We start from the raw sequence: 22,717 nt of genomic DNA, 5'->3' as shown, positions 1-22,717 counted from the left end.
AAAATAGCAGACTTCCTGTTGGTCGCAGCTAATGGATGTAAATTAGAAAGTTGTCCGGCTTGATGAGAACAATATCCATACTGAGTTTGGTGTCTGTAGCTCAAACTAACCCCCCCCACTTTTGACAAAAGGTGGCGCTATAGAGTGCCTCCACACCCATTGATGAGCTTTTGCCAGTGTCTAACTATCATTAATACTGATGTGTGTGTTGAGTTTCATGAAAATCTAAGCTTATTAAGTGCCCCAAAAACACAGGAAACAAATGTTAAAGTTTGACACGTTGCCATGGCAACAGCATTTAATGTATCCACGATCCCTTTACAGATTCTCATCGGCCGTGTTTTGACATTATTCTGATGAAGTTTGAAGCAAATCGGGTAAAATTAACCATGTGATATCAAAGCATTTTTAAAAGAGACTCACTTCCTGTTGCCAGTTGGTGGCGCTATAACTTTGACTCCTAATAGTCACATCTATGTGATCGGCATCATACAACGAACAAACCACTGAAGTTTCATCCGAATCAGACAATGTGTGCAGTAGTTATTAGCCATTTCCTGTTTCTCATTTCTCGCCATAATTTCAATGCCTCGCCACGGCCAAACCATTCGAGATATCAAAAATCCCCTCACAATTTTTTTATCCCCAATGTCTTGAGATCAGGTTGACCGAGTTTGGTGGCAATTGGGTAAAAAACCTAGGACTAGTATATCAAATTCCAGAGCATGCGTTTTTGACAAAACCCAGAATAACCAATTTCCTGTTGGGATTAGCTAATGACATAGAGTGCAAAAGCTGTTCAACTTGATGAGTTCTATATGTGTACCGAGTTTCATATGTGTACGTGCAAGTATGTGTGCTACATGACCCTCCAAATTCCAGGGGGCGCTGTAGAGTCCCCTTGCCACGCCCATGTACCAGTCTCTGCCCGGCCCTAATGGCCGCAGATTCCAAGGTGTGTGCCAATTTTCAAGAGTTTTTGAGCATGTTAAGGGCCCCAAAACCCCCCAAAACCTTGACAAAAAATAATAATAAAGAAGAAGAATAATCCTAAGGAAAACAATAGGGCTCTCGCCCTTTCAGGGCTCGGGCCCTAATAAGAAATATTCCTGTTGTAGGATGGTATTCATGGTATGCATCTGAAATCTTAATTTCTTAATTTTTCCAATGCTGAACCAGCAAGCTTTTATTTTGGCGGGAAAATGTAAGGAGACTGTAACTTTGAGACTATAGTTTTAAAAGATGATTAGTGGATATTATGGTTTCTGTACTCAGAGCAGATTCAGAGATTTGACCCGAGCTGCTCTGAGACACTGAAAACACTGGATCATGAGCTGCTCCTGTGTAAAAAAAAAAAAAAAAAAAAATGCAGCGCTGTGCTTCACTCTGAAACATGCAGTGCATATATTCATTCAGTTAAATCACAGCCTTTGTAATTTCATAATCACACTAAGCCATATCGCAACTCCGGTTTCATTTTCGGTAATCATGCAGCTCTAAAACATCAGTCTAAAACCGGGCTTCAGTTTTAAAATGCCAACTAATTATGAAATCTGTTCACAGCACACCCTGTCGCAGATTTTTTATTTTTTTTTACCTCAAATTTCCCAGTGCTTGTCTTTATGGTTGTGGTACGTTTTCAATACATACATTTGTGTTATAGCAAAACCTTCCACAAGCTGTTCTGACGTATCATTGCCGTTAGTGCTGGGCAGTATGCTCAATTTATTTAATTGTGCTAATTTATTTAATTAACTATTTACATAGTTTCATTGCTGGAAATGAACAAACTCCAGCACAAGGCTAAAAGCTAACATGCTTTGGTTAAAATTTCTCTGTGGTAGTGTAAAAACACTTTTTAGCTTCTTAAAATCAGCTCTGTTCACAGAAACCCGTTTCGTTGCATGTTCCTTTAAATGCTAATGAGCTCTGCTCACCCCGCCCCTTTCTTCTGTGTGTGATGAGCCATCCTGTTTACTTTAGCTGCATTTAGCCACGAAACTAGTATTCAAAAAAACCCTTTTACCCACTTCTGCTGTAGGTAAAGCTGCATCATGAATGATTTGCGTGAATACGGATGCATTTAGGCAGATCGGGGATAACGTTAATCCTCTGTGTCTTCAGTGGCTCAGATATCAGGAGTAAATGATGACTGCTATGTTCATTATTACATCCAGCTACAGAACAGCTCAGTCGCTTAGGAGACATTCTTGTCTACTCCTGCTCCAGCATTGAAACAATGGCGGAGTGTTTACAGCTCACTCAGCTCACTCATGGCGGCCTTGGTCTGTGATGTCACACTTAATTTGAAAAAGGGGATATTATTTAAAGGGATTAAATAAAAAACACTTGTTGGACTTTTATCATTATGGGGTGGTTGTGTACACACACTGCCAGCACACATTTATGTTCAAACAACATGTGAAAGTGAATTTTGCATCCATGATAGCAGTTTATTATAATGCTTACATTTTCTCAGTTATTCAAAAAGCAGCTACAGAAAATAAGCAAAGAACATTTACATTATCGAAGCACATCATTACTGATTCAGTCTAGCGCGAGTTTATGCACTTTAAAAAACAGTCCCATTATGATCAGTGAATCTGTCTACACTGTATGATGAAAATATCTCTTGTATTAACATCACAGGTACATCTGCACTTTCATTTTTATGATGAGAGAATTTGCAAGTCAGAATTTAGTCAGCGCGTGCTGAACAGCAAATCTCTGGGGTTTCAGCGATGACTCATCTGCACGCCTCTGGTTAGCCATTGCATTCAGAAACTCAACATAATGGTGTGTGATTGGTTATAATGCGCAATACTGTAAAAACATTTAAGTCTGGTTTTAGTCAATGAAATCTTAGTTACATTTTCGTCATGCTGTATAATGATTCAACTGATAAAAAATGATTTTGCTCAAAATTATAATGCAGTGATTGTTGTCATTTGAGAAATTTGTTTTTGCATTTTAGGTATTACACGTTCACCAATCAACACAAATCAATAGAATGTCGACTCATACGCATGGTTTATTTTACCTCACCTTTTGTACTGATTTATTATTAGGCTATTTATTATATAAATGAATATCAAAGACTTAGATACAGTATGCGCTCTTTCTTTCTACATTATGAAAACTAGTAAAACAAACAAAAAATATTATAACAGTGAAATTCATAATAGTAATTCTAATAATTCAAAGTTACAGCACTTTAGCAATGAAGCGCAGGGTTGCCAGATTGCAAAAATCAAGCAAAACGCTGGACAGTAAATGAATCCTTGTAACAGAGAAGCTCTGATTTGGGGATTTGAGCTCTCAATATCTGGCAACCGTACACATGAAAGTTCGCTTGTAGAGGCACAGCAACAGATTTAGGTAAAGTGTTTATTTTAGTCTCGTCTTTTATCGTCAACTATATTGCATGCCGATATAGTCACAGTTATCATTTATTGACCTTACTGTCATCTTGTCATCGCCTCCTTTTAGTCAATTAGTTTTTCGTCATAGTTTAGTATCAACAAAATTAACACTATTGGGGAGGCCCTCAAGTTTTTTTTTTTTTTTTTTTTTCTCAGCCTAAAACTTCTGTAGTGTGAGACTTGCTTTATTCATTTTCTTCGTCTTCCTGTTTGATTTTTCTCAAATCCTTTTCTTTCTCTTCATGCCCTAGTGAAAGTAATGGAGGCTCGGTTTGGGCTAGGCTAAGGCATCTCTCCTCATCTCTCCTCCTTTACGCTCTCTTGCCCTCCTCTCATTCATTCGAGAGGAGGGGTACATTGCCTCCTGTATTGTCCTTGACAGGAAACCGTGGTTATTCTCAAAAATAAAGAGGGAGACACTCCGATTTAATTGAGCGATCGGCTGCCGATGAAGTCCTGCCAGACACTGAAGGAGGAGGTGTCCGGCCCGGAGACGATGTCTCAAGAGGAGGGCCAAATGACTCAACAATCTCAAACATATTTCCACAACACCTCCACTCCTGATGCTGAGCTTTCGGCAAAGCTATACAAGCGAGAAACTGCGGCCAAGCCGTACTCGGTGGTCATCGACAGCACAATGGCCACGAGGCCTGAATCGCAGATGCCCTCAGACCTAAATCCCCATCCTGCCCCAACTCAACCGTTTTATCGGGAAGGGTCTGGAGCAGCTGCGACGAAGAGCGGAAATGGCGGAACGTCAGAAGATTCCGAAGCTGAAGAGGGAGCCGGGGCGGAGGACGAGTTCAAACGAGGACAGATCATCGTAGAGGTCAACCTCAATAACCAGACCCTGCACGTGTCCAAAGGAGACGACGCGGCAAATGCAAACACTGCAGGAGACGACAAGAGCAATAGTGAGGAGGAAGAAGAAGAAGAAGATGATGAGGAGGATGAGGAAGAAGAAGAGGAGGACGAGGAAGAAGACAGCATTGAAGAGGACTATAGCGCTGAGGAGGATCTAGATGAGGAGGATCAAGATGATGAGGAAGAGGAGAACAACAGCCGGCAAACAAGAGTGCAACGGACCCACAGGGGTCGAGCGGCTGCCCCGCCACGGCGAAAGAGTCGCCGCGTAGCCGCTTCATCTACTGGGAGCGTCGCCACAGCGACCGGTGGGGTTACGACCAGGGGGCGGAGGAAGAACTCAGACGGCCCGCCCCAAAAGCGTAGACCTGCCAAAGAGGCCAAAAGCTCCGCCTCCTCCACCTCAGGTGCGACAGTTGCGGGAGGAGGAGGAGCCAAGGGAGAGGGGGAGGAGAAAGAGACGCTAGCGTGTGAAAAATGTCCACGTGTGTTCAACACCCGCTGGTACCTGGAGAAGCACATGAATGTGACGCACAGACGCATGCAGATCTGCGACAAGTGCGGGAAGAAATTTGTGCTGGAGAGTGAACTGGCTCTTCATCAGCAGACTGACTGTGAGAAGAACATCCAGGTGAGAGGATCTTCACAAACTTGTATTGAAAAGCCACATGCTAAACAGAAACCCTATTTAAAGGGATAGTTCACCCAAAAATCTGTCGTTAATCTTCCAAACACAATTTAAGATATTTTTGATGAAATCTGAGAGCTTTCTTACCCTGCACAGACAACAACGCAACTGACACGTTCTTACTACCTTTCTGGGCCGTAAACGCGTCAGTAGTGTTGCTGTCTATGCAGGGTAACAAAGCTCGGATTTCATCAAAAATATCTTAATTTGTGATTTGAAGATGAGCAAAGGGTCTTACAGATTTGGAACAACATGAGGGTGAGTAATGATAACTACATTTTCATTTTTGGGTGAACAATCACTTTAATGTGAATCAGTTGGAAATGAAGCTGTGAGGAACAGAGAGGGTCTGTGGTGCTTCTACAAAATATTACACCAAATTTTGTTTGATCTTTTTGATCAGATGAAATCTGATGAAAGTGTTGTCATCACATAAAAAAAACTGTTGTTTTCTAATTGTAATAATATTTCACAATATTAATGTTTTTGTAGTATTTTTGGTCAAATAAATATAGCGATGGTGAGCATAAGACTCATCTTTCAAAAGTTTGAAAAATCTTACCAACCCCAAAGTTTTGAACAGTACTGTATGTGCAACACAAAAATATGATATTAAATTAACATTGACCAAAGCTTTAGATTAGCTTTAGATTTAGATAAATTAAATATGTATTATAAAACAAAAATAAATCAGTAGATTGTTCCTTATTTGCTTTGGATAAAATCATCTGCTTAATACATAAATGTGACCCTGGACAACAAAACCTCATAAGTAGCACAGGCATATTTGTAGCAATAGCCAATAATACATCGTATGGGTCAAAATGATCGATTTTTCTTTTATATGAAAAATCATTAGGATATTAAGTAAAGATCATGTTCCATCAAAATATTTTGTAAATTTCCTACCATAAATATATCAAAACTTAATTTTTGATTAGTAATATGCATTGCTAAGAACTTTATTTCAACAACTTTAAAAGTTGATTTTCTCAATATTTAGAATTTTTTGCAGATTTTCAAATAGTTGTATCTCGACCAAATATTGTCCTATCCTAACAAACCATACATCAATGAAAAGCTATGTTTTCAGCTGATGTATAAATATATCCCAAAATTCCAAAAAAATGACTTATGATTATGAATATGATTGATTTTGTGGTCTAGGGTAACAAATGTTGATGATAAATTGTCTGTTGTCTAATTTTGTCTAAATTAAAAAAAAAAAAAAAAAAAAAAATTCTGATTTTAAATTACAGTATTATACTGAACAGTATGAAAGATTATTTCTTAACCCTTTTTTTTCTTAACCAATTTCTTAAACATTTTTAAAAAATAAATTATTTTTCCATATTAATTTGCCAAAAACTGCATTCAGCAGTGTTGAACAGTTGTTTTCAGTGGCAAAGGTATTAGTTTGGTGATGGCAAAGGTAAAAATTATTAGTTTGGTGATGGCAAAGGTAAAAACAGGAGAAATCAACATGTGCAATTAGATGTTCAGTATCAGCAGACTGAGATAAATTCTCAAATAAATTGATAACTGAAGTATACATCTCACATATGATTTGAAATATGAAGTGCATTGAAGGTTAGGAATGTGTTAATATCAGACTTGACCAGCAGAGGGAGACTTTATTCATGTTTAGAGTGCCATTGAGACTCAGGAAAAGGGTCTGAGAGTAGTTACACCACAAAATATGTTATTCTTGTACTGTATGACAGTGTGTCTCTGTTTTTTTTTTTTTTTTTTTTTTTGTCCCAGTGTGTGTCATGTAATAAGTCCTTTAAGAAACTGTGGTCCCTCCACGAGCATATTAAGATTGTCCATGGCTTTGCCGAGAAGAAATTTGCCTGTGAGATTTGTGAAAAGAAATTCTACACCATGGCCCATGTCCGTAAGCACATGGTCGGTACGTACAGTAAACGTGCTCACAGACGCACTTCAGCAAAGCTTCAATAAGATGTCAAAATATCTTTTTAAATGTCTATACAGCCACAAAATACATTAAAGAAACATGCGTAATAAAACAGGTCTTCTGTCTGTCTCTAGCTCATACAAAGGACATGCCGTTTACCTGTGAAACCTGTGGAAAGTCTTTTAAGCGCAGCATGTCACTGAAAGTGCATTCACTGCAGCATTCAGGAGAGAAGCCCTTCCGTTGTGAGGTATGAACACATTATATGACACAATACGTAAGTGATCTGTTGTGATATTGTGAATGAGAGAAAGGAAAAACAATAGGAAATCAAAAAAAAAAATGCAACTACATAAATGCATGCATTTGTGATGTAGTAATGTTAAAAGACATGCAAATCATAGACTTGATGAGTGACATGGTTATCCTAGAAAACCATAAATTACAAAATTAGCAAATTAAAGAAAAAAACTATTGTGCAAGGTAAAAGAAGATAAAATCCTCGTTATGAGGTTGGTACATGTTGACTCCTTGTTTGATGTCCAATGTAAAGTCTGGTTCCTGAACCAAAACCAGCTACAAACTACCGCTCCACATAAACCCTTTTTCTCCTCTAGAAAGTCCTTCTTTCCCCTAAATAGATGTACATCTAAGCTGTTGAATTTGGTACAGTATTTTTGGTACATCCCCCTCTGTTTGGTTTCCCCAACTTGAACCCCCATTTGTTTGTGGATTTGGCTGTTTCCTGTAGTTTTAAACATCAGTGACTCTTTATTAATGCATGAATGAATACTCTAAAATGCATTCCCAAAGTGTAAGAGTATAAAGCCAACAATATTAAAATGATAATTAGATTCCTAAATGTGTGCATTTCCAGCCTGTCCATATTTACAGGCTAATGCTGTAAAATGCCACATCCACAGGGGGTGTTGACACGCACAAACAACACTGTATTTCTGTATATTTGAATAAGAGAGTGAATAAAGATTTGTTTATTACGTTAGTAGAATTTAGTTTGTTACATTTGTTTACTGACGTCTTTTGGTGTGTTTATGTAACCAGTGTTGCCATCAGGCTAGGGCTTTTCTGAAAGTGCTGCTTGTCAGTCTGTGACAAGAGCTCTGTGTGTAAATGCACAACAGAAAATGCATTTCTTGTTTTTCTAAGCCAACTTTTTTTATTTTAGCATGGAAATATTAGTCCTTTCACACTGAATGGCTCTTATTTTTCTATTTCAGTGGCAGTTTGGCTGATTGAATACACAAAATACACAGCTAAAGTTAACAATGGTGAAAAATGAGTTTTGGAACCAATAAGTTTAACTGTTAAAGTAATTTTATGTGCTTTAGTTTAAAACATTTTTCTTCAAACAACATAACACGTGTCATTTATATTTACGGCGCCCTCTTGTGGACTGTTAAATTTAAAAATCGTACGTTCGCTGATCTTTTCCTCCTAACCGAAATTGTTTTTAGAATTCAAATGTAATTCAAATGTTGCTAATATTTAAATGAAAAAAGTTCTCTGTCCTGTGGACAGCTTTAGTGTGGATGCACAAACTGCTTGTTTGTGAAATCTCATCTCGTCACTGTTTCAGATCAGTGTCAGAGTCATTTCGCACTGTGAATCTGTAATAATGTAGAATCTTTAATAACTGTAATAACTCTTTTGGTTTTTCCCTCTGCTGTTCTTTAGGGAATCTTTTCCTTTGAAATTCATTAGGGGTTTACACCCGGTGAGGGTGGTCAGGGTGGGGCTCGTGGGTTTCACTTAAGGGTACAGTGTACGAGAGTCTAGATGAGTGGGATTGGCCTGATTCCTATAAATAGTATGTCAATGACAGGCTTATAAACCGTAATGATAGGTTATTACGGTCATATTACAAAGTTGGGATTGCTTCAGTCTGGCCCTGATTTGAAGTAAGGCTGAAGCAGCATCCACCCACACGCTGTCTATTTCTGTGTGCAGAACTGCGACGAGAGGTTCCAGTACAAATACCAGCTGCGGTCTCATATGAGCATTCATATAGGACACAAGCAGTTTATGTGCCAGTGGTGTGGCAAAGACTTCAACATGAAACAGTATTTCGATGAGCACATGAAGACACACACAGGTGAGCTGATCACATGGTGAATGAATAGACTGTCTCTTGTTGTCTTTCACATATATTTGGAAGTCACTTTTACTATAATAATGATTATTCTAATCTACAGCCTTATTTAGGCATCATCTAAATGCCACACAGGCAGATCCATATTGCATATTGTTCAGTTAAAAAAATAAATAATAAATAAAAATGATGTTAATTATCTCCACCCTCACCCTCATGCCACTCCAAACATATGTGACTTTCTTCGTTGGAGCACAAACGAGATTTTTATAGAAATAATCCATCTTTGTGAGCCCATATTATGCAAGTGTATTCAATTAAAATGAAAGTGTAAGTCCCTTAAATTTGACACAAAATTAACACAGTGGTAATTCTTTCAACCCCAGTTGACCCTGGTCTCTGCAGCGCTTCAATTTAAGTGGCATGTCAATCGATCATCTCTTCCTCTTTATTATTTATCACACGAAATAAACATGAGTGGACATCAAAAGGTATCTTGTTTTAACCGCAAACATTTGTTAATACACCATTTTCCAAGTTCAAGTCCAGTGACGTTAATTTACTCTTATGTCTGGTTTGTTTATTGGACAAAAATGGCAGATTTAGCGTCATGATTGGTCAGATTGCCTATCCGTCAAACTCTCTGCAAAGGGTCAGTTGATGAATCAGTGTCTACTGATATGAAATAAGTGTGTGGGTGTGTGAAAAATAATGATATTTTAAACGTTTTAAGTTGTCGAATGCACAGTTCATGTTTAATGTAAACTTCAGCACGTTCTGAAGCGTGACGTAAACCCTTTGTGGTTCGCTTTCAGGTACCCATACACTTGCATTATATGGACTTGCAACTTGAAACTGATTGTTTTTTTGTTTTTTTTTTTAAAACATTGGTTTGTTCCACTGATTAAAGAAAGTTATATAGATCGGGCATGGGGGTTGGCAAATTATGATATCATTTTAGTTTTTTGGTTGATTTATTTCTTTATCCATTTGCATTTATGACTAAAACTGAGGTTGGCCATAACTGTGTATTCTGAAACCCAGACCAACACAAACATGTTGGAAATTTATCAGAGCGTTATTTGTTTAATATAACATCATCCACCCATTTAGCTCTATTAAATTAAAATATGGCAGCGGATATTTGCATTAAGTGTAAATGGCGATAGAGGCTAATTACATAAAGAGCAAATAGCAATAGATGTTCTTTACACAAAGTGAAAATAGCATATTTTTTGTAATATGCTATTTAGACAGTGCAAATAGCTATAGATTATATTTAAATTGTTAAAATAACAGGATTATCTGCTAAGCTGCTGCTGCTGCTGCGGTATTGAAGTACATTGTAAAACAGAATGCACTAATAACATATTCAGTGTAAATCATAATTTTAATTCAAATTATTAAATGGATGCCACCTTATTGGGACAATACAGGCCCTCTCTACACCTACCCTAACTCTACCCGAAACTTTATTTTCAACTTTTCGATTATTTCCATTTTATTTAAAAATTAATGCCTTTCCGATGTGATATGAGTTTAAAATTGGAGGAAAAAAGACGGATTCGCAAAAGGCAGATTTGAACCCGGGTCAGTTGCATCAAAAATGACTATGGCTTGTGTTTTACCATCTACGCCGATACAGCTGATGTTTGATACTCGTCTTTTGTAGTGTTGACTAGCCCAGTCACAGGTTGGTGGGCGGAGTTAGTGTAAATGGCCTCTGCCAACAAGGCAGGCTATTTGCACTTAATGTAAATGGACACTCCGTTCAGATTTGGTTATTATGTTTTTTTGTATGCCAACAACCAATCAGTAAAAAGCAGTTGTACGATGTTTTAAAATGCGTATTTTATTCAAAAAAAGTTCATACTGTAAGATTAGAACAGTTCTGATTTGTTTATTTACTGTTGTTGAAAATACTTTAAAGACTTGAGACTTAAACTATTAAAAATTATTCACTTAGGTTACTTGTTCTGTATGTGTAATTTTAGAGTAATTTTAGAGTCTTTCTGATGTTTTTCTGTACCCTCCACTTGGTTCTTCAAGTCTAACCTTGTAGCGGACACATTTAAACTCATGTGGTTAAACACTCCCAGACGTCCTCTGTAATAACATGAGACACCACATGTTTAAATCCTGCTCTCTGCGTAGCTCTATTGCCAGCGATGAAAACAAGATCTCATTTTTCTCTCTCCCACCTTTCGATTTCTCTTCAGGTGAGAAACCATTCATCTGTGAGATCTGCGGGAAGAGTTTTACCAGTCGACCAAACATGAAGAGGCACCGGCGTACGCACACAGGGGAAAAACCATACCCCTGTGAAATCTGCGGCCAGCGTTTCCGTTTTTCCAACATGCTCAAGGCGCACCGAGAAAAGTGCTTTCGTGTCACCAGCCCGGTGACCCTTCAGCCTGCCAGCATGCCGCTTCCCATTCACCTGACCGGCCACACGCCGTCTTCAAGCCACACCCCTAACCCAACCCAGCCCGCTCAGTCGACGCCCGTGGGTCCCGTAATGATCAGTCCTGCCGCAGGGGGGCCCCTACCCCAACGGGCGGTCACCGCACACGGCTTCTCTCATTTGCACTTGCAGACGGCGCCCGCACAGCATCACCCCGCACACACACACACTCCTGTCCATCACACAGGACACGCCCCCATGACAAGCCACGCCCCTCAGCAGATCTCAGTGCAGCCTTCTGTCCTGCCCCCTCCCCCCGCCCTGTTCAAGAGCGAGCCAATAAACCACTGCGCACACGAGGACGCCTACCTCCGACAGGGCGCCGCTCCGCAACACCACTGAAACACTCTTGTACACAAACTCACTAATGTGAAATCAGGTGCTCGCTGGAAAACAGAGCGACGCGGACGGACACACATCTGTCTATTTCTCACAGGAATCAGCTGGAACTCAATGCAATGTTTATGTATGTATGTGTGTGTGTGAGAGTGTGTGATACAAAACTGATACTACAAACCAACTTGCCACTAGCACTCGTGACCAAACAGGATTGTTAGACAGCTGTGAACTGATCTCAAGAACACAAGGGCAAACTTCCAAAAGCATTACTCGGATTCACTCAAACTCTGTCACAACGATCAAAATTATGGGTCATTGGGATTTCAATGGCACAAACATGTTTCTAACTCTTTATCGACTCAGCTGCTGTTGCAAAGGATCTACGGGTTCAAACGTTCACAGGTTTAAAGGTCTAGATTTCAAAAAATGCAGTGTAACCTCTTTTAGAAATGCAGGTCTTCCCGACAACGGAAAATGTTCATATTCTACATAGCGAATCATTACATAAAACATAGTATACAGCACTTAAGCAGTAAACTCAGTGTGGTCTAAATGACTGAAACCTTTCTGTTGCCTGATTGTGGTTGTCAGTGATTTTATTCATATGTGGAATTTTCTTTTTCTTTTTTTTTTTTTTTAATAAAATAAAAATATGCTTACTGGGTAATGCCTGTAGCTCTCCGGCAAGTTCAGTCGGAGGTTGAGACTGTTAAGGAAGACCAATGCTGTGATGTGTCATAGGAAGACTGCAACTAAAGGCGAAAAATATCATTCATTAGTTTTACTGTATGTTCTATACAACCTAACTCACTTAACCAATATTTTTATTTGTATAAAGTAGATGAGCATCTGTGAGACTTTTTAAAAAGGAAACCAGATTTCTATGTTGAAGTGAGATGCGTGCTTGCGAGAGTCTGCGTGATGGGTTGGAAGGGTTTCGTTTCTAATCATGTATTCAACTGAATGTAGGAGAAAAGTGTGTGTGAGTGTGTGTTTGAATGATCTTATGCCTGTGGTGCTGGTATCAAAAGCTGCTTATTAGTTGCTCTCTGTCCTTTCCTGGTACATGATTCTTTATCATGCAAATGATTAGTGTGAGTGAGTGTTAAAATGGTTGCTTATGTGTTAAATAGTGACGTTAGGAGCAGCACAGATAAAGTGATTGGAAGTCTTGAGTCAGTTAGACTGAGTGATTGATTGTGAATTATTTTTGTTCTCTATCATTAGACAAAAGCATCTGTCCTCTGCACTTTACTGCCAAGTTAGAGGTTTGCGCAACTGACAAAGAATTGTTTATCATGTGTCTGACATGTGAAAGATGGCTGGCTGTTGGAAAATGGGGAGAATCAATTGGACATATTTCATTGTATCTCAGAGAACTCTATAGTTTGTACCGTAAGAAGCTGTGTTTTGCCTTCATACCCTGCCCCTTCTCACCTGAGAAGTACTCTTATTAGTTCAGGTGGCTGTCAATCATGTGCTTTTGTTTTTTTAACTTGATATGTTTTGGGCTGCTTTTGGTCTGATTCTCTCCATTCTCCATCAGTTGATGGAATGCACTTTCTAATAAAACCTTGCTAGATAAGAAAAATAAGCAGACCATAATAATGTTTATTCTTGTGAGGTGTTTTTAATCAAATCTCTTCTCAGCTAGTCTGTTTCAACCCTCTCTACCCTCTCCGCAGTGTTTTATTTTTAGTGTTGTGTCTGGTACAGAAGCATCGAGTTCTGTTTTGTATTGTTTTCATGTTTTTGAGACACCATGATGGACTTGCATTAATGTTGGGCCTTTTTTTTATATTGTTCATTTAACACTTTCTGCTAACTTTAAAGAAGTAAAAAACAAATTAGCCACAAGCACAACTCACTTGTCTGTTTTTGTGTATGTGTATGTCATAATTTTGAGAAGTGGGTCATTTTTAATGACTAAAGGGCCTGTTTCATGATTATGACCTTCATGAATCTCATTATACCTTTGAACTCGTTTAGACTAGTCTAGATTATATGCAGGTTGCTTTCGGTTTAGTCTCTCATTGATGTTTTTATTTTTTTTTTTTTTGTTTTGTTATAAGATAAGCACTATTTAGATGTTTTATACAAACAGAAAGTTTAGCTTTATGCAAAACAATACACTATAGTGTGTGGTTGTGTGTACCTGGTCCCTATGTCAAGGGTTTTCAATCTTTTAGATGCCACAGACCCCCAATTATGATATTTTAAGATATTATTGTGTTGTTATATAATTAAGATTTTTTTTTTATAGTTTCCTGTATAAATACCCAATTTACCCTGTGACAAATTCATATAAGCAAGTCTAAAATATTAATTGGAAAAAAATTTAGTTTCTATTAAATTACATTTATTATTCATTTTTCTAAAACAATTATTGTAAATGTATTTTAAAGTAAAGTACAGTATTTATTTATTTATCTTTTAAATCTAAATTTTCAAATTCAATTCAATATATTTATTTATTTGTTTTCATTTTTAGAAATTTAAAATTATTCACTTATTCATATTTTTGTATTAATTATTTTATAATTACTATAATTATGTAATTGTATCTAATTATATAATATAATTAAAATTACAATAATGATAATAATATAATTTTTGCATTTTATTTTTATACTCTTTATGCTTTTTCTCCAAACATTTTCTAGGGCCCCCCATCCCAACTTGAAAACCCCTGCCCTATGTTATGAGGATCAAATGTCACAATTTTTTTGGTCCCCAATGAGGAAAACAGCTTATAAAATTTTCTGAAAAGCTAATAACGCAGAAAGTTTGGTGTGCTGTGTAGGTTTAGGGGTAGGGTTAGGGTTAGGCTAAGGGGATAGAAAATACATTTTGTACAGTATAATAATCATTATGTCTGTAGAATGTCCCTATAAAACATTGAAACCCAATGTGTCTGTGAGAGTACCTGTTTTTCTATCCCAGTGGGGACTTAAACCTGAAGTCTGTGTGACTTGTGAGGACCTAAATTAAGGTCCCCATGGGGAAGCGATCTCATAAATCATAGAGCGTGAGTTTTTTAAGAATATAAAAACGCAGAAAGTTTCCTGAGAGGGGTAAGGTTGGTGTAGGGCGACAGACAATACTGCTTGTACAGTAGAAAAACCATTACGCCTATGGTGAGTCCCCAGAAGGATAACAAACCAGACGAATCTGTGTGTGTGTGCTGAATGCAGAAGTTCAGCATGTGATTGGTGTGTCATTGAACTCATTGAACTCTGGTGATGAAAATGAAACAAAGAACATTTGCATTCAGTGTTTTTCTTCACAATGACACAGATTTGATATCGTTATCTGTGTTGAGTGACGAGTACAACTGCATTGACAGATCGCCTTATGTTCTTGGAATAAATCAGTAGTCTCATTTTGTATCTTCTGCCCAACATAGACCTGGGGCAAGTTGCATAAACTTAGCCTCTATGTTAGGACCCTCTATGTTAGGTGTCTTAAGTACGAGTTTGACCAACTAGCAGTTAGCAAGCGGGTAATCAGTTTTATTATTTAAATCTATGATTTAATGTAACTGAATTTTTTAAAAATATGGTCGTTCTTAAAGGACTAACTTGTAAGACTAGTCTAAACCTTTTATGCAGCTGGCCCCTGTAGAAGAGTTCATTTAAATGAAGTCTACATAGAATGCTATAAATGCCATCAAGTATCAAGATTTTCCTGTTTAGAAATGTTGATACTGACAAACCAGTTCTTTTTTCCACACCTCCTAATTTTTTTTAAATAGGCTGTAATTAGCATTTCTCTACAGAAGGAACTTTAAAGTACAAGATGTTCTCACGAGACTAAACACGGGAGTGCCCCTGTGTCCAAGCTGCACTCTCCTTAGTTTAAATTATCCAGACTTCTGGTTATTTCCTTCTTCCTGAATGTGGAAGTCTTGTCCGCCTCATAACAGAAAGATGCTTTATTTCCAGTCTCTGCCCTTACGAACATTTACCATGGTTTTACTACAAATAAAATCAAAAACCATGGTAACCACAAAGTAACCATGGCCTTGCTACTCTATCAGAAAACCATGGTTAATTTTTGTAAGGGTTGTGTTTCTAGTCAAGTTAAAGGCACAGTTTTTTTTTGTTGTTTTTTTTGCAGCCTATTAAGTTATGTTTAAAAAGTTTGTTTAATTAATTCGATCTCTTTATCCCATTTTAACATGAATTTTTATGAAGACTGGAACAAGAGAGCATCCAAACAGAAGTTAGAATCCATCATGGCGGCGCTCATCGGGTATTTAGACATACCAATTTGCAAAGTCAAGCAGCAAAACGAGCTATTTTGTTAAGCAAAAATAGCTAGACGCCAATGAGACCGGAAGCCGACCCATAAAATTTACAAATGGCTGCCCCTGCTATTTTGGGAGGGAAAAGTAGTGATGGGAAGTTCGGATCATTTTACCTTTGAGTCTCGTTCAGCAAAAAGAACAAATCTTTTTTCGAGTCATTTCGGTCGTTTTCGCAAAATATAATTAAAATGTTAAGTGTTACTTCCCTAACACATCTACTGCTTACACAAATGTTGATCACAACACAAACAAGACAAAACTAGAAAAGATTAATTCATTGTTTACCTGGGTCTTTAGTGCATGATTAGCTCACCTCACCTCTTATCTGACAAGTTTGAGTCGTTTGTTCATCACGTGACAGCCCCATAAGCTTAATCAATGCAGTCTGAGCCAGAAAAAGAATTGATTAGTTCATCTCTCGACTCGAGTCTTCGGGTTTGAGTCGTTCGTTCATCACGTGACAGCCCCATAAGATGAACGAACGACTCCAAAAACCCGAAGATTCGAAAGAGTGGAACTCATTCCAGTACAGAACCTAATAGGATGTTGCGCATGCGCGACTGAACGAATCACTCCCCGAGATGATTCGTTCAAAATGAACGAATCGTTCAACAATGACCCATCACAAGGAAAAAAGTGGATAGCCTGCCCACATTAAAAAGACATTTAAATGCTAAATTTAATTTAGTTTGTTTGTTTGTTTATCTGATGTGCTTTAGAGGCACACTTTTGCTATATTTAACCTTACGCAAACGCAATTTCTGTTTGAAAGGTTACGTGCTCTTGTAATATATTTTTACGCGAGTGAAACGTAAATATACTTATGCAACAAAGTGCATACACAAAAAGGTACAAAAATGTAGCAAAGTATACACTACCGTTCAAAAGTCTGGGGTCAGTACATTTTTATTGTTTCTTTTTTTTTTTTTTTTTTTAAGAAATTAATACTTTTATTCACCAAGGATGTATTAAGTTAATAATTAAAAGTTTATTAAAAGTTAACAATAAATAATTTACATTGTTATAAAATATTTATATTTTAAATAAACACTGTACTTTTTAAACTTGTTATTCATGAAAGAATCCTGAAAAAAAATCACAGGTTCCAAAAAATATTTGGCAGCACAACTGTTGATATTATCCAACATTGATCATTCTAATAATAATTCCGCATATTAGAATGATTTCTGAAGGATCATGTGACACTTAAGACTGGAGTAACAGCTGATAAAAATTCAGCTTTTCATCACAGGAATAAATTCTATTTTAAAGTATGTTAAAATAAAAAACATTATTTTATATTGTAAAAACATTTTGCAATATTACTGGTTTTTTCTATATTTTTAATCAAATAAATGCAGCCTTGATGAGCATAAGAGACTTCTTTAAAGACTATTACAAGTCTTACTGACTCCAAACTTTTGAACGGTAGTGTATATTTAAGAACCCCCCCTGTCATCCCATTCTCACGCTCATATAAAAGTAATGAATGTACAATAAAATATACAAACAATAGACTACATTTCAGCGTTTCAACAAGTCCAGTTTCGACCGATTTGTTTTCCTTTATTAGTGTTCTTTGTGTATTTTATTTTGTAAAAGCTTTAAGTCGGAAAGCTGTTAATGATCTGCACAGTAGCGCATCGCAGAGGTTCTCCGTGGGGTTTGGATAGTGATGGATGAGAGGCGGAGCCCATGCGATGCGCGTCACTGTGGTTCCATGAAGCAAGATCAGACCATAAATCTCCAGCACTTTTGAGAAGCCGGGCAGACGGAGAAAGCAGCGGTCGGCAGTGATGAACATCTAAACTGGACGTCCAGCTCAAGGTACTTTGCTATTTTCCTTACAATTATTCCATTATGTCCTGTCCTTTTTGTCTGTTTATATGCTGTGGGATTTTTGGTGTCATTACCTTATACGTTACATACTTTTTTATATTTTAAATTAATTAGCAATTTAACTATTTGATTAACTTTAAAACAATGCCTTGAGCTAAGTATCGAAGCGCACGAAAATACAGGTGCTTCTGTTGCATCATCTGTTCTGTAATGCATGTAAAGTGAAACCAAGGTCATAGAGATATGCAGCGTAACTGTTTTTGATTACAAGTCTTTAAAACAAAACATAAATAATGACGCTGTCATCTAACTTATGTTACAGTAGACTATATCGTATTATCAGTACATTTTGTGCACGGTCGCTGTTAACAAGGCTGTTTTCGCTGTCTTAATGGAAACATTTCTGAGTGAGTAGGATACAGTTTGGTAAATGTGAAGTCATATTTCTCTGTATTCTTCTTCTGTTATAGGTTGACACTGCGCTGCGGCCAGCTTAAGGTGAACGGAGGTGAGTTGCATCATTTTAATTATAGATACAGAGGTCTTAAAAGTTTAAAACTAGTTCGGTGAATCGACATGATACATAACCTTAACCTTAATGTTGACGTTTTTTTAAACGTCAACATTGCTCTTAACACAAATGTATAATTTCATTCAGTGGTCTTTTTACACTACCAGTCAAAAGTTTTCGAACAGTAAGATTTGTAATGTTTTCTGCTCGTTTCTGCTCACCAAGCTTGCATTTATTTAATTCAAAATACTGCAAAAACAATAAAAATGGGAAATATTTTTACTGTTTAAAATAACTGCTTTCTATTTGAATATATTTTAAACTGTAATTTATTCCTGTGATCAAAGCTACATTTTCAGCATCATTACCCCAGTCTTCGGTGTCACATGATCCTAAAGAAATCATTTTAATATGCTGATTTGCAGTTCAGTAAATGTTTTTTTATTGTTATTATTATCAATATTTAAAATAGTTGAGTACATTTTTTTAAGGATTCTTTGATTAATAGAAATATCTAAAGATAAGCATTTATCTGAAATAAAAAGCAACATTATACACTATACCATTCAAAAGCTTGGGAGTCAGTATATTTTGGGGGAGGGAAGAAATTATAGAAATACTTTTATTTAGCAAGGATGCTTTAAATTGATCAAAAGTGATGATAAAGACATTCGTAGTGTTACAAAAGATTTCTATTTTAGATAAACGCTGCTCTTCTGAACTTTCTATTCATCAAAGAAACCTGAAAAAATGCATCTGTTCTGTTTTTAAACATAATAATAATTTTTCATTTTGATCAGCAATTCCGAATATTAGAATGAATGATTTCTGAAGGATTGTGTGACGGATGTAATGATGCTAAAAATGTAGCTTTGAAATTACAGGAATAAATGACATTTTAAAATATATTCAAATAGGAAAAAAATAGTGAAAATATTTAACAATATTACTGCTTTTGCTGTATTTTGAATCAAATTATTGCAGGCTTGATGAGCAGAAGAGACTTCTTTAAAAAACATTACAAATCTTACTGTTCAAAAACTTTTGACTGGTAGTGTATATGTGAGATGGCCATTTAATACCCCTAAAAACATAGTCCTCAGACAACAAATCAATGCTTTATATAAATTTAAACATATTAAATTCAAGAAAAACACAACAGTGAGGTATTATTTAAAGAAAATATTTTTATTTTTTTATATTTTTTTTATTTTTCAAAATGTTTATATTTTAACACATCTTTTGTGACCGTTCAAAGAAAACTGCATAAATAGAAATTCAGTTTGAAACCACAATGTAGTCTCAATTCATGTATTCAGTCAACTGAATGCCAGATTTGTCAATATTTTAAATAAATATTTGACTTTGTATTTGTATCTAGGGGAAAAGCTATTTCTGAGGTGATTTTATGACATTCTAAATATTCAAAATTGTTAGATATTAGGACTAAAGTTTTATTTACTTCACAGCTGGGTTTTAATGTCTTGTTTTTCCTTTCTGTTATGCATTCAGCTTGTTTTTTTTTCTCAGTCTTTTGTCTGCTTGAAGTTCTGGCATAACCAGATTGCTCTTTTTATTTGCAGTGGCGGAGCTGAGGTCAGACACGAAAAGACATCTGAGCTTTTTTCCCCTCCTATCCATGATGCGGGACTCTGTCTTCAACTGCTGCGTTTCCCCACCCAATCCTCCTAGAGGAATGGAGGAGCACCACCAACAGCGAAGCAGAGCTCAAGCTCCGCCCCCTAACGACAGGCGTTTCCTTATATTCTTTGACTTTGACGAGACCCTGGTGGACGAGTGCAGCGACGACTCTATAGTTACTGTGGCGCCTGGTGGAGCCCTGCCCGGCTGGTTGAAGGACACCTACCGTCCCGGCCGCTACAATGAGTACATGCAGCGTGTGCTGGCCTACCTCGCCGAACAGGGCGTCACCCCTGCTGCTATTCGAAGCACAGTGGAGAAACTCCCTCCCTGCCCAGGCATCCCCACTTTGATGCATTTCCTGCTCTCCCAGCCATCAAGAGACTTTGAAGTCGTTTGTGTGTCAGACGCTAATACTGTCTTCATCGAGACGTGGCTGCAGCACCTGGGCTTCCGCCCACTGTTTCTGCGCATTTTCACCAACCCGGCTCACTTTGATGATAATGGGCAGCTGCAGCTTCGCCCCTTCCACTCCCACGAGTGTCTGCGATGCCCGGCGAACATGTGCAAAGCGGTGGTGGTGAGGCAGTACTTGGCCCAGCGTGTGCGAGAAAGGGGCGGACGACCGTATCAGAAGGTTTTGTACATGGGTGATGGGGCCAATGACTTTTGCCCGTCACTCACACTGTCACCAGGCGATGTAGCATTCCCACGACTAGACTTTCCAATGCACAAACTGATCCAGGAGATGGCGGAAGCCAAACCTGGGGAGTTCAAGGCCAGTGTGGTGCCCTGGAAAAGTGGAGAGGATGTCGTTAACACCCTGAAGAAGATATTAGAGAGGCCTTGAATATATACATACACCTAAACGAGGCCCTAAAATGTCTACAGCTTACTTGAGTACATTCCAAACTCATTTGGTTTTGCCAAATATGTACCAGCTTAGTTCTGGCAGCTGAAACTGCCAGGCTCATTTATAAAAAGGGTCTTTTATTAAGAAGCGTTGTTGGTGCAGATGAAATCACACCCATAAAAACTTACATTTAAATACACGGACACATCCATATGATAATGAATACATAATATGTATGTGTGTGTGTATGATTGAGAAGCTTAGTTTTTTTTTTTATCTGATTGCATTAACACTAACACTGGCCTACAGAGTCTATCCCTAAATGCATTATTTTTTTTTTTATCATCATGCTTAGGACCAATTTCTGTGTTGTACTGTCATAAATCTAAATATCTGTTCTTTTTATAGTTTCAAAGATGCAAATCTGAGAGGTGCTATAGGTCATTGTTTATGTGAAAAATGGTGATTCACTAAAACGGTTATCTTGTCTTAGAAATAACTATCAATGGTTAGTATTTGCCATTGAAATACTGTATGTATTGTATGCTATGTTTTTTGTTAGTAACTTGAACCCATCCTCTGTTGGCAGGATGTGCTGTAGTTTTTTTAATCAGTGATTTTAAGTATTTGTGTTTTGTTGTGTGTTTGTTCCTTTCTGTTATACAAAGTTTGTGAACTTTGGATGTGAGATTATGGATCTGAGATCTCTCACCAGCATGGATATAAAGCCATTTACTCAACTCTGTGTCCGAGCATGTTTTTTGACCCCTCACCCCAGCACCTGTCATGTGTCTTACATGGTTTTCAGGATATCTATAGACACAATGAGATCAAATTCCAGAATCAATTTAAATCATGCTGACTTGCGTAGCCCTTTCCACAGTACATGTTGTTTTGTATAATCAGAAACTGACTGACACAAAAAGCTTTGGGGAATATAGCTTTAAAAGCTATAAGAAATTATAAAATTAGATAAAAACTGGAATATTTATTATTCCAGAATTCAGCAGAATGTTTTCATTCAGACAAGAGGAAGATTATCGCCTCTGTGATTTAGTCAGTTTCTTTGCAAATTAAAAAGTAGTTTAAATAATTATAAGAATAATTATTCTTAAAGAGACTATGTTCAATTATACACATGACTAAAATGCCTCAAATTCTCTTCATCTGGCCATAATAATAACAGTGTATTTATATTGATGAAACTAATTGATTATTTCATTTTAAATGAGCATTTATATCAAAACACCTATGCACTCTTATGTTAAGTCTGTTTCAGGCTAAAGAACAGCTAAAAAGAACTAGCTAAATACATCAACATTAATTATATTATTTTGATTTTAGTTAGTCAGCACATAAGAATAGAGAATACAAGCTTTTGTTTTTCTCTAAAATACCTTTGTGATATACACTACCAGTCAAAAGTTTCTGAACAGTAAGATTTTGAATGTTTATAAAGAAGTCTCTTCTGCTCACCAAGCCTGCATTTATTTGATCCACAGCACAACAAAAACAGTAAAATTGTGAAATATTTGTACTATTTTACTATTTAAAATAATTTTTTAATTTATTTTAAAATGCAATTTATTACTGTGATTTCAAAGCTGAATTTTTAGCATCATTACTCCAGTCACATGATCTTTCAAAAATCATTCTAATATTCTGATTTGCTGCTCAAAAAACATTTATTATTATTATTATTATGTAAAAAACAGCATAGAAACAGAGTATAATTTTTCAGGTTTCTTTCATTTATCTG

General features: G+C 37.0%; 2 protein-coding genes across 5 annotated transcripts in view; both read left to right on the top strand.

The window, feature by feature from the left end:
• The window catches only part of znf652 (zinc finger protein 652), a 26,657-nt gene extending 14,201 nt beyond the window's left edge, over positions 1 to 12,456 (top strand). For all 3 annotated transcript variants that reach the window (XM_051105901.1, XM_051105902.1, XM_051105903.1), the window contains exons 3-7: positions 3,674 to 4,917; positions 6,739 to 6,886; positions 7,027 to 7,142; positions 8,861 to 9,005; positions 11,222 to 12,456. In XM_051105901.1, the coding sequence (XP_050961858.1) occupies positions 3,871 to 4,917; positions 6,739 to 6,886; positions 7,027 to 7,142; positions 8,861 to 9,005; positions 11,222 to 11,808 (2,043 nt within the window). In that variant the 5' untranslated portion in view covers positions 3,674 to 3,870 and the 3' untranslated portion in view covers positions 11,809 to 12,456. The remainder of the gene's footprint in view (positions 1 to 3,673; positions 4,918 to 6,738; positions 6,887 to 7,026; positions 7,143 to 8,860; positions 9,006 to 11,221) is intronic.
• Positions 12,457 to 17,478: 5,022 nt separating this feature from the next.
• Positions 17,479 to 21,857, top strand: phospho1 (phosphoethanolamine/phosphocholine phosphatase 1). 2 transcript variants are annotated; one of them, XM_051106438.1, is made up of 3 exons: positions 17,479 to 17,941; positions 18,424 to 18,461; positions 20,048 to 21,856. In XM_051106438.1, exon 3 carries the CDS (start codon positions 20,104 to 20,106, stop codon positions 20,953 to 20,955), a length of 852 nt encoding a protein of 283 aa, XP_050962395.1. In that variant the 5' UTR covers positions 17,479 to 17,941; positions 18,424 to 18,461; positions 20,048 to 20,103; the 3' UTR covers positions 20,956 to 21,856. The 2 variants fall into 2 exon arrangements, with proteins under 2 accessions (XP_050962395.1, XP_050962396.1); XM_051106439.1 differs by lacking the exon at positions 17,479 to 17,941 and having other exon boundaries at positions 18,428 to 18,461; positions 20,048 to 21,857.
• Positions 21,858 to 22,717: the final 860 nt, after the last annotated feature.

The sequence above is a fragment of the Labeo rohita genome, chromosome 3, assembly GCF_022985175.1.
Source record: "Labeo rohita strain BAU-BD-2019 chromosome 3, IGBB_LRoh.1.0, whole genome shotgun sequence".
NCBI lineage: Eukaryota > Metazoa > Chordata > Actinopteri > Cypriniformes > Cyprinidae > Labeo > Labeo rohita.
This window is presented reverse-complemented; position numbering and strand designations above follow the sequence as displayed.